Here is a 12633-nt window from a genome sequence, read left to right on the forward strand (position 1 = left end):
ACACACACACACACACACACACACACACACACCTTAATATTTAAGAGGCACGTGAATAATTGATTTAAGTGGAACACTAGTATATTAGCCTAGAAGCAAGACAGCTAGCCAGAGGCCCAAAAGCATGGCAGCAGCTAGCTAGCTACGGTTACACTTAGAATAGGCATTACCGGGCCATCTACTGTTACTAGGAGATGAGGGGGGCGAAAGTAGAGTACCCCACCTGAGGACAGACACAGTACGCCTAATAGAGCGTCCACATCCTGTCACATAATCCAGGAGGCCTAATAGACCGTCCACAACCAGCCACATAATACAGTAGGCCTAATAGACCGTCCACAACCAGCCACATAATACAGTAGGCCTCGTCCTAGCCATCATTCATAAACATAGTCACTTCTTCAGCCGGGAACATAGGATTCAGCATCAAACCCAAACTCCGGGTTTATGAACTCCTGGGAGTCATTGAGAACAAAGCTATATCTGGTGTCCTCGACACAGCGTCCCTGCTTACAGTCATGGGCATGGAGACAGGTGTCCTGGTCACCTGGCTGTGACCACAGCTTGTTTATATTTCCAGTCAGGCCCTCTCTCAGGGAGGGGGGAGTGGCTGGGGGCTGGTTTACGATTCAGGAAGTGGAAATGGAGGTGCGGTCATACAGGGCTATAGTCATGTTAGCGTGACGATCACCAACAACATCGCGGCTAGGCTGCTACCCAACCCCTACCCAATTCTCCATCCCCTCAATTAATTATTCATTAATCCGCCCGATCGCCGATAATCCCGGTAGAAGCACTTGACAGAGCGGTGAAAACGCCTGGCTAGCAGCTACAGTGTCTCTTAATCCCATTCATCCCCATTAGCATGTGGGAACACGTCTTAATCCCATGTAGCACAGCAAGCTAATCTGGGGGAGGCGTAATATCTGGGGGAGGTGTAAAGAACAACATCCTGTAATCTGTGTCCCAACTCTGGGGCGGCTGTATAGCTCAGGAGGGAGAGCGGGTCGACCAATGATCGTAGGGTCGGCGGTTCGAATCCCGGCTCCTCCTGAAGTGTCCTTGGGTAAGACACTGAACCCCAAATTGCTCTCAATGAGCAGGCTAGCGCTTTGGTGAATGTGTGTGTGAATGAGAGGCCTTCATTGTAAAGCGCTTTGGATAAAAGCGCTATATAAGTGCATAAGTCCATTTATTTATGTAACTCCAACCTTTAGATTTAACCCCGGAGGTGAGTTTTGGTTCTAGACCTGCACGAAACCAAATTAAGTTTCCGTGACGAGACGGCACTTCAAGGGGCGCGCAGAGCTCCCCGAATCACAGATGTACACATCGACGGACATCCCCCCCCCCCCCCCCCCCGCGGCCCTCTCTGCGCAGGCTGACCGGTGGCCCCTCACCTGCCAGGGCCTTGATGCGGGAGCGTTCGAAGAGGCGCGCCGAGCTGTTCTCGTTGTCCCACTCGTCGGCGTCCCAGCGGTTGTTGACCTGGTCGCTGTACTGCTGCTGGAGCTCCATGTGGTCGTAATCGGCGGTGACCGTCGTCATCCTGAGCCGGCTTTGCTGTCACTCGCTTGCGCTGCTGTCAATCACGATGCGGTCACGCCCACGCGCGTCCGACGCTACTCATTCAGACCTGCGGGGGGGGGAATGGGAAATACACGTGAGGATATCAAATCAAATTAAATTTGTATAGCGCATTTCATACACAGAGGCAACACTGTGCTTTACAGAGAGCAATGGGGGGGGGCATAGGTCCCACCACTACCTATTCCAGAGGGAAGCAAAAATACAGTTTCATCTAGGGGCCAGAAAAGTGAGCTGTAAAAATTCTTCCCTGACCTCTCTCAACGAGACGATCGAGCAAGCTCCTGGAAAATGCTTGTTTATTGGCTAAGAACATTTACAGAGCAGTAAACATGGGCTAGATACTTCATAGGAGACATGACTATCAGTAGTGTACAAATAGTTTCAGAGAAGGATACATGCACACAATTCACTGTTTATATATATATATATATATACACACACACACACACACACACACACAATGAAACAGAACTACAGGAGATCAGACACACTTTATCACGTTGTTCTAAACACACTTCACATTAATGTTCGCATCAGCTAATGTTCTGTGGTCCTGCTCTGTTCAACAAAGCATGTTGACCCCACCTACTGGTGAGAAAATGCAACTACTCGTGTGATGCAAGAAAATGCAACTCCACGTGTGAACGCAGGCTGAGACTTCAAATGTGTTGGCAGAGAGGAAACAGAGAGGCAGCAACACTTCTTAAACATCCTGATTTCAGAGTTGGCACCCGGAACGTCTATAAAACACTAAGACAGAAACACACAAACACAACCTAGGCTGGCCAATGGAAACAAGACCACCCATCGCAAGAGAAAAAGCTGTGTGAAGTAACTATGCTGGCCAACTAGATGAGTGATTGTGAAAGAACAGAACAGGGCACGGCAGTGAAAATAATGTTTTTTTTTCTCTCCAGGTTTAGCCAACAGGTTCTCACCGTGCCACATAAACAAAGGATCAATCTTACGGGACCAAAAAACATGTCCGTGCAAAGAGCGCGTTAACTATCAAATAACTATCCAGCCAGATGAGTGGATGAAAAAGGGCATAGGAAGTCCAAGTCGCAGGCAGCAGCCCAGTGGAGAGGGTGAACATTCGGTTCACTCACTTCAGGAACCTCCCAGACACCCACCCGACAGTGGAGGAAGCAGAGGAGACACCTGCGGTCCTCGAAAATCTCGATATTGACGAAGGCCCCTTCACAGCTGCGGAGGTCGCCAGGGTGAAATCCACTCTGAAGCAGGGAACGAGCGCTGGGCCAGACTGCGTTCCCGAGAGGGCAGTAAGAGCTGCGACCTCGATGACATCATCTCGGACATCTGCGAATCCGGGGGTCCCTCAAGGCCGGACAACTACCGCGGCATCAGCCTGACCTGTAGCATGATGTGCAACCGCATGATACTTGACAGAGAGAGGTCAAGGGTGAGTGGGAAGATGGCAGCGAGGAGGAGGAGGAGGCCGGCTGGGCACTGATACAGACGCCGTGAGCTTCCGGCCAGCGAGCTGGGGTTATGGGAGCCGTCTCCATGGCGCGGACGCAAGTCACGAGGACGTCCTAGCAAAACCTTCGGGGACATAATCAAGATGGATGCGGGAGCGGAGGCCACTGATGAGATGGCCAGGTGTGTGGAGGACCGGGATAACTGGAGACTAAGATGGGAGACCCATCTGTGGACGACCCGATGATGATGATCAAATCTATCATATACGTACCACAAAGTAGAGTATGCAATGATCTACACAAACCTGTGATCAGGGTGTGTGTGTGTGTGTGTGTGTGTGTGTGTTTTCCGCAGGCTCAGTATGGGTAACCAGACAGGGCCAGACTGGCGTTGAGCTCAGCACTTCTCCGCCAGAGGAAAGGAGAGAGGGAGAGAGAGAGAGAGAGAGAGAGACAGAGAGAGAGAGAGAGAGAGAGAGAGAGAGAGGTGAGGAGAGGGAGAGAGAGGAGTAGAGGAGAAGGAGAGCTGAGCACAGCAGCAGTCCGACTCAGCAGTGACTGGACAATTAGTGGACTGATGCGGCACTGGCCATGGGCCATACACACACACACACACACACACACACACACACACAACGAAAGCGCACACACAGGAACAACGAAAGCGCAACACGATCCCCCGTGCACGCAAGGACCACAGTCTCTGACATGCAGGAGACTCAAGGAAACTCAAGCACATGGCAGAGCTGCTGAATTAATCATACGTCTGTCTCTCTACGTGTCACACACAGCCGTATGAAGCCCTATAACTACATAATGACGAGTAGTTAGCTGTACAAAGAGAAACAGATGACTGGAGAGACGAGGGTGGGATGGAGAGAGAAGAAAGAGGACTGGAGTAATTAGGGCTGTGATGGAGTGATGACGGAGGGGGGGAGGGACTACAGATGGAGAAAATGGCGCTGCCACCCACACGTTCCCTGAGCAACCTGTCAGACCCCAGCCTGGGTTGCTAGGCTAAAAATATGTTGTCTCTAGGAGACTGTGTGTGCGTGTGTGTGTGTGTGTGCGTGTGTGTGTGTGTGTGTGCCAAGAGAACGTGCCTCCATGCAGAAGAGATGCAGCAGACATCACTTGATTGCCTAATGTGCCCACATGCATGCTCTCACGCCGAATCGTGCACACACACACACACACACACACACACACACACACAAATCTGTGTATGAAAGTGTGTCAGGACCACAGAGTAACACAATAACCAGTTACTGATGCACTTTGCCCCAACATCTCAGCACAGCTCTCCCACCGTGCAGTACTGAGCCTGACCACCGGGGGAGCCGGTACTGATGGAGCCAGCTATCGAACCATGACCAGAGGCAGTGGTGTGGAAGCCCACAGAGTACGGATTTAACAAGTCATTCACCTACACTGGCGCCACTGTTGTTCTCCTCTCACCTCTCTGTTAGGTCAGCGGGAGAGAGAGAGAGAGAGAGAGAAAGAGAGAGAGAGCGAGGGAGAGAGAGAGAGACAGAGAGAGAGAGAATCGGATTGGTTCAGGTTTGGCAGGTCGGGGGATTGAGACTGACTGATGGGGGGGGGGGGGGGGGGTGATGCCGAGTGTTTGCACGTGAGTGCGCATGTGTGGATGCGTCTTTAGCGAGGGCGGTTACTGTCATTTATAAGTGTGGTGGCGGATGGCAAGCAGAGCAAGCTACTGCAGAGAGAGGGAGAGAGAGAGAGAGAGAGAGAGGGAGAGAGGGAGAGAGGGAGGGAGGGAGGGAGGGAGGGAGGGAGGGAGGGAGAGAGAGAGAGAGAGAGAGGGAGGGAGAGAGAGAGAGAGGGAGGGAGGGAGGGAGGGAGAGAGGGAGAGAGAGTGACGGTGTGATAAAGGAGAAGAGTGCAGTGCAAGGTCTATCCACCACCACTCCTATTTTTGGATGACCTTCAGCAAATGATACCTGGACTTCTATCCATCCATCTATCCTTCTACTTCTCCAATCCTTCCATCTCTCCATTCAGTGTCTGTCTCTGGCTCCCGATTACTATATCCAGAGATGCTGATACACACACACGCACACGCACACACACGCACGAGTTGATAGCAGATAGGCTAACGATGGGTCCATAAGCTTCGAAAGAGGAGCACTGGCTGGCTTGAAATACTGTAGTTAGTGTGTGTGCGCGTGTGTGTGAGTGAGTGACAGTAAAATGCGGACAGTAAAAAAACAATGCCAAGTTGTGTTGGCGTTAAGTCCCACTGCAGCTACTACAAGCCAGGGTCTTTTCCTGATTTAGCTCAGTTTCACACAAACACTCGTCAGCAGCTCTTTCCATACTCCCACCGACAACTGGTTTAGAGTAGGAGTGGGAGTCACAGGGTCACTCACCATACGATAACCTTACAATATTTTGCCCCTGATACCAATGGTATCACGATGCCACAGTGTGGAAAATTTCCCATTAAGAGAGCGCTTACTTTAATCTTTAACGTTAGACCTTTGCCTTACTTTGAACAGCACTGTTGTGTGGCCCATTTGTATTTGGTGTTGTATGCCTGCACAGCTTGCCTGCAAATGCTCGATCACAGTAAGTTAAGATAGACGTTACTCGGTCCTGTGCTTCTTTATAATCAGAATTTGTTTTTTGCCATGTAGTTTTTCAACATAGCCTACTAGGAATATGCACCATGTCCGAAGGAAATTCCTAGTATGTTGAAAACTACATGGCAAAAAACTAATTCTGATTCTGATTATAAAGAGGCACAGGACCGAGTGTAATGTTTATATCTTACTGTACTCTGATTGTGCATTTGCAAGCAAGCTGTAGATGCATGCAACGCCAAAGGCATACAACGCCAAATTGCAATGCCAAAGGCATACGACGCCTCTGCAAATCGGTGTTATGAACGGAACGCTGCTAGAATAGGCGAGAGAATAGGCTGCTAGAATAAGCTAGCCAGCTAGCTAATGGCAACAGCCAGTTGAGCCAGAACAGAGAAAGGCCCAGAATCAAGACTGAACTACAGATCACCATGGATGCCCAATACCCAAAATCCAAGCGGCACAACTCCTTTTGTGCTGCAGACCCTCAGATAAGAGTTAGGAGAAGCACTGAGTTTGAAGTTTAGGCGGGGTATGTGCGATGTCAGTTAAAGTTTGTTTTTTTTGTAAATGGGGCCTTGGTGTGCGATTCCCAGACGCATCTTTCAGCTCCCACCTCCCACTCTTGACAGGTCAAAGAGGGAGATGAACCACATGCAGAGATATACAGGACGCTCTGCAGTTATCATTACAGCAATCTCTCTGACATCATTCCCATATGCACGCAGTAGGAAAGCTCAGGAGAGAAAGAGAGGGAGAGAGAGAAAGAGAGAGAGAGAGGGGAGGGGGGGAGGGAGGGAGGGAGGGAGAGAGAGAGCGAGAAAAGAACCCCAACACCATCAACACCAACACCAACACAACTTGCCCTCAGGTCGTCGATGAATACGATCACGTTCTACCCTGGTTTCATACAATCCCATATACCCTGGCTCAACACAGTCCCAAACACTGCCTTAACACTGCAGAAGCATGCATTATTCACAGCCCAGAGACAGCTGGATAGGTCCTTGACTGCTCTCCCACACACTCCTACTCACTGTACACTGGATTCTCAAAGTGCATAACACACACACACACACACACACACACACACACACACACACCTTGGGTGTTGTGCACACAGATCCTTTTCATCACTTCCTCTCCGTCTTTTTTAGCGTGCTAACAGTCTGAAGCTATGACGGGCATGTCTGGCTTGTGCGGTATGAATGCCATCTGGCGTCTGGCACGAGCCCATTCTACAGGTTCAACAGCCCACCCCGGCGCCCGTGACCGAGGGTCTGAGGTATCTGCGGCTTCAACAGCCCACCCCGGCGCCCGTGACCGAGGGTCTGAGGTATCTGCGGCGCGGCCACGCAGCGATGTCATCCGGCCGAGTGTTCGGCTTCAGACGGGGTCGGTCGGAGACAGAGACGGCCCTCGTCGCCAAGGTAAACAACAGACAGCCCTTTGAAGCGGGAGGGTTTGGAAACCGAGACGTTTTTAGCATTCTGGACACGGCGCGGCCCTCCTCGCTGCCAAGTGGAGGCGAAACAACAGCCTCCCAACTCTGAGCTGTGGCGCTGGAGGAGAAGCTTAGTCTGCACCAGTCTAAACCAGCTCCCACCTAATCCACTGCTGGCCTGGCGTGCTCAGGCTAAACCAGCACAGATGAAGGAAGCAACTAACATCTGGACATAATGATGATGACCTCCAAAGAGCTGGATTCTATTCTACTCTCTTATTCTGCTACTGACAGTTGTAGACTCTATTTCATTATAGTTTACAGCCAGTACCGCACCAAGATACTACAAATGACACGATGGTTATATATCAAGATACTAACGAGCAGGTTGTGCTACGATAGCACCCCTAGTGTTTACAAGTGGAACAGCCGGTCAGACGCTGAAGAGAAACACATACTATAGGCTCTCGGGTTTTTTGAGGCCCGTAAAATGGGTCCCAGTCCACAACCATCATTCCTCCACGGAGTCACAAGATCTTCCAGAGAGGGACATTCCTGGTGTTTATTACGTTATCCAAGAATCTGCCTGCTTCAGCGGCTAACAAATTTAGCGGTTGCTCCGTAGCCTGTTCTGTGATAGCATCTGCGTTGGAAGTGGGTGTGTCCGAGGTCTCTGGCCTTCCTGGCTCCGTACTTATAACGACACTATCATTCACCGAGAACACAATATAAACCCCGTAGAGCTATAGGATAGATATACACTTAGATGTGCACTTAGATGTGCACTTCATAACTGGGACACCCTCCAAAAACTCACATAGCATGACGCATCCTAAGCATTCCAATAAGATATTTGGATATGGATACATGTAGACATGGCTCCAAGGCTCTTTAAAAATAATTATACCTTTATTATCGCAGCATGGTCATATTATGATACTTGAAGTCTAATATGACCATGCCATACTAATAAAACCATTTTAATTATTTTAAAGAGAGTGCCTTGGAGCCTTTTTTGGGGGGATTCTCACCTCCGCTCCAGCAAAAGTGCAGGGCGAGAGTTAATGTTATTGGTGGCATGTTTATTTATTGGCTGGTTTATTCGCAGGATTACACAAAAACTACCAGACCACTTTCCATGAAACTGTGGACGGCATGTAGCATGGTCCAACTTAGAACCCATTCAATTTTGGAGTGGATCTGACCTGAGGGCACCACAGAACCACACACAGCCACCCATTCACCTCCATTCATTTTTTTTTGACTTGTCACTCATTCATTGTCAATGGGGAAGGGGGGGGGTCTATAAGCAGCCATATCTCGACATGGGAAGAAGGGTTTAGGCATAAAGCTCTCAGCTCACTAATGCAGCAATACCAAACGTCCTGCTCACACGCATGTGCGCACACAGAGCCACCAAATGCATTCATGGGCGAACGTTTGTGCTCTCTGAGCACCATTTCTAGTTAAGATAATAAAAGATAATAGAAATAAGAGTTGTGCAATGAGTAGATCCGTCTACAGACTTAATCTTAATAAACCTCCATGTAAACAACATACACAAAGTCTCTACTCATAAATAAAAGCAGCAACTTTTTTTTGTTTTAAAATACAGATCTGAGGACGACCTCAGACCGGCAACAACAGCATCCAATATAGGCCTAACTGGACCCCCCAGCTATTCTGAACAGGCAGTGACTGGGCCACCACCCAGCTTGGTTACAGATTCTGATCAGGCATGTCTGGGCTCCTGTCTGGTGGGGTCCAGTCCTTCAGTGACCTACCATGGCTCTCCATGGTGATCACTCACCCTCCACAGCCCTGCTTGGGCTGGCTACTGTCACACGCCTACTAACAAAAGGGACCTCTATTAATGTCATGTGCCCGTGTCACTCTCTCTCTCTCTCACACACACACACACACACACACGGACGCAGCAAACAGAGAGAGGGGGAGGGACAGGATGGATAGAGTATAGGAAAAGGGAAAAGGGGAGGAATATGAGAGAGAGAGAGAGAGAGAGAGAGAGAGTACGGAATGTGAGGGACACTTGGAAACTATGAGCTCATTCCAGAGAGCCAATACGAGGAAGAGCTTGCTCTATCACCATAGTGACATTGTCCAATCACTTTGAGAGCATTGTGCGACCCCGTCACCGGTCTGCGGAGGAAGTCACGGTGCGGCCGAGCCCTGGCGCAGTGCTAGACGGTGACACGCTCGTTTTCAAATCAGTCTCCTGATAACACTGCAGCAGCAGCACACTGGAGTGAGCTCACACACACCCGCTCAAATCCCGCTGCAGGTTTTCCACTCCACGGTCCTCCCTCCCTCCCTCCCTCCCTCCATCCATCCATCATCCCTCTCCTCCGGGGAAGACGTCACTAGAGCAGACCAACGTGGCAGAGAGAGAGAGAGAGAGAGAGGGGGGGGGGAGAGAGAGAGAGAGAGAGAGAAAGGCAGATGGATTTATTTCAGCTAAAGATTTCACGCCAATTCCACCCTTTCAGATCCACGTGTCTGGAATGGGGGACTGGCGGTTCTCTCGGAGGTGGACGAGGCCCGAGCTGAGCAAGTTAGTGACCGAGGTCACAGTGGGACCATTAGGGCGGAGCGGAGTGGGGGTGTGTGTGTGTGCGTGTGCGCGTGTAAGCGGGGACTGAAGTGGGGGGACCCCCCACACCCACATTAGCCTGAAAGACCCCAGGCCCCAGGAGTCTGGGAAGGCCGCCACTAATGATGCCGTGATGCATGATGGGATATATAAACCTCCTTGTGGGAGATGTCTGGTATTTTGAGTATGAGTGTGTGTGTTCACTGACAGCTGAGTGAGCAAAGCTTCTGAGCGATGCCCATGTGCTGTTTTAACCCCGTTTGTGGGAGAGGTTTCACACGAAGACAATCAACCAGTCTTACAGCGGGCTTAACTTAACATCAATAAACCATGCACGTGTTAGGCTGCTCATGCATGTTCAGGTCTGCGTGCTAGCATGGGGGGTGTTCGGTAGGGCCTGCATCTCTCTTCTTCACTCATGTCGTGTTCAGCCAATCGCAAGCCCTATAAATAGGCTATCACACTATTACTATGAAGTCCACTCCTGCTGGGAATGAATTATGAATGAAGACCCGAGTGCTGTGTGTGTGTGTGTGTGTCTGTGTTCACGCATGTGTCATGGATGATCAATAATGAGAGTAGACACACCTCTCAGCTCACCAAGAGCCTCTCTTCCCCTCGCCCCGGTCTGTCCCTTCATACACATACACACACACAGACACAGACACAGACCACACACACACACACACCTCTGTGAGGTGGGGAAGAGGGGCACTTGGTGAGCTGAGAGGTGTCTCTACTCTCATTATTGATCATCCATGACACATGCGTGTACACACACACACACACACACACACACACACCTGTTGCAGATATGATGGAGGGAAATCCTGTCTCACTGTCAACACTCATGGTAAACCCCAGTGAACCGTTCTAATTCCCCCCAACAAACCTGGGCCTGATTCTCACACTAAGGGTGACTGGGAGCCGAGTAGAGAGAGAAAGAGAGAGAGAGAGAGAGAGAGAGGAGGAGGAGGGGGAGAGAGGAGAGAGAGTGAGAGAGAGGAGAGAGAGTGAGGGAGGGGGAGAGTGAGAGAGGGAGGGGGAGAGTGAGAGAGAGAGGGAGGGAGGGAGAGAAAGGGGGAGGGGGAGAGAGAGAGAGGGAGAGAGATAGAGGGAGGGGGAGAGAGAGAGAGGGGGGGAGAGAGAGCGAGAGGGAGGGGGAGAGAGAGATAGGGAGGGGAGAGAGAGAGAGAGAGAGAGAGAGGGAGGGGGAGAGAGAGGGAGAGAGGGAGGGGGAGAGAGAGAGAGAGAGAGAGAGAGGGAGGGGGAGAGAGAGAGAGAGAGGGAGGGAGAGAGAGAGGGAGAGAGGGAGGGGGAGAGAGAGAGAGAGAGAGAGAGAGGGAGGGGGAGAGAGAGAGAGAGAGAGAGGGAGGGGGAGAGAGAGAGAGAGAGAGAGGGAGGGGGAGAGAGAGAGGGAGGGAGGGGGAGAGAGAGAGAGATGGAGAGGGAGGGAGGGGGAGAGAGAGTGAGAGAGGGAGGGGGAGAGAGAGATAAAGAGGGAGGGGGAGAGAGAGAGAGAGGGAGGGGGGGAGAGAGAGGGAGAGGGAGGGGGAGAGAGAGAGAGAGAGAGATAGAGGGGGGGGGGAGAGAGAGAGAGGGAGGGGGAGAGAGAGAGAGAGGGAGGGAGGGGGAGAGAGAGAGAGAGGGAGGGAGGGGGAGAGAGAGAGAGAGAGAGGGAGGGGGAGAGAGAGGCTTACATAAGTCCTCCATTTCACCTGCTACTGCAGTTCCTCAGAGAAGCTGATCTGGCTTTCCATTCGAGCACCCAGACATTTGTAAATGGTAATGGTAAATGGACTGCACGTATAGCGCTTTTATCCAAAGCACTTTACAATGGCCTATCATTCACCCATTCACACACCGATGCAAGGTGCTGTCTTGCTCATTCGGGAGCAATTTGAGTTTCAGTGTCTTGCCCAAGGACACTTCGATATGTGGACAGGAGGAGCCGGGATTCGAACCTACGATCATTGGACGACCCTACGATCATTGGACTACCCGCTCTACCTCCTGAGCCACTGGCATTTCTGTGCATATGGCCTAGAGCAGCACTAGTAGAGACTCCACTAGGACTCTACTAAGAGAGGAGATTAAATGTGATCAGCTCAGTCACCACTGACAAGATGACCAAAGACTTTAAACGTCCACTTCTCCAAACACATTAAGGAGAAAGTGAGGCGTCTTAAGTGGCTCGTATTTATACAACCCTAAAGCACTTTAGCTAAGAGCTGATGGGCTAGTACTGTAACTTCATTGTGTTGGGCACAGAGAAAACTCTGTGTGTGTGTGTGTGTGTGTGTGTGTTGATGTACAGTACAATGTCAAAGTCAAGCTGAAAAAGACCAGGACCATTTTCCATTTCATACAAAAATTCATCCAGAAATACCGCAATGCCAATCGGGCATCACCATGACTACTGATACTACAGTGAGCTCCCAGCCAACCAAATCTTTCCATGAATGCTACATAGTCCAACCTCATACTAAGGTCAACTATGACATCTCCTACTGAAAACATACTGTATGGATCCATACAGTACATACAGTACATGAAAAAATAGATAGCTATTTTCAACACCATTAGATGTAAATCAAGTGTAACTGCAGTAGGAGAATTGTCAAGGATTGTTGTTTTTATTCATTTTTATTTTCATTCTCATTTTAATCCTTATACGCTCTATTTATTCCCAGATAAAAAGCGTCTCTCGGGCATCCTCAGGGTGAAACTTCGAGGTCGATGAGGAAGCGGTAAATGTTGTCCGATTGAGAAAATAATTCACCAGGAGAGTTTTCTCCACTATTCCAATGAATTCTGGAGGTTGGAGCTCAGACTTTCCGACTTTCAATTTGAAGGACCACCCTACTGTGTACTGTACCCTGTTTCTGCTGGATTAGCCCTGCTCTCTTCTATCCTCTTCTGGATTGTCCTCTCCTCTGCTCT

General features: G+C 50.2%; 1 protein-coding gene across 3 annotated transcripts in view; it reads right to left on the reverse strand.

The window, feature by feature from the left end:
- The window catches only part of LOC311318080 (spectrin beta chain, non-erythrocytic 1), a gene marked incomplete at its 5' end in the record, with an annotated part of 61558 nt that extends 60010 nt beyond the window's left edge, over positions 1–1548 (reverse strand). For all 3 annotated transcript variants that reach the window (XM_084449290.1, XM_084449292.1, XM_084449291.1), the window contains one exon: positions 1401–1548. In XM_084449290.1, the coding sequence (XP_084305416.1) occupies positions 1401–1548 (148 nt within the window). The remainder of the gene's footprint in view (positions 1–1400) is intronic.
- Between the last annotated feature and the right edge of the window lie 11085 nt (positions 1549–12633).

Source organism: Borostomias antarcticus, assembly GCF_949987555.1.
Source record: "Borostomias antarcticus genome assembly, chromosome: 2".
Taxonomy (NCBI): domain Eukaryota; kingdom Metazoa; phylum Chordata; class Actinopteri; order Stomiiformes; family Stomiidae; genus Borostomias; species Borostomias antarcticus.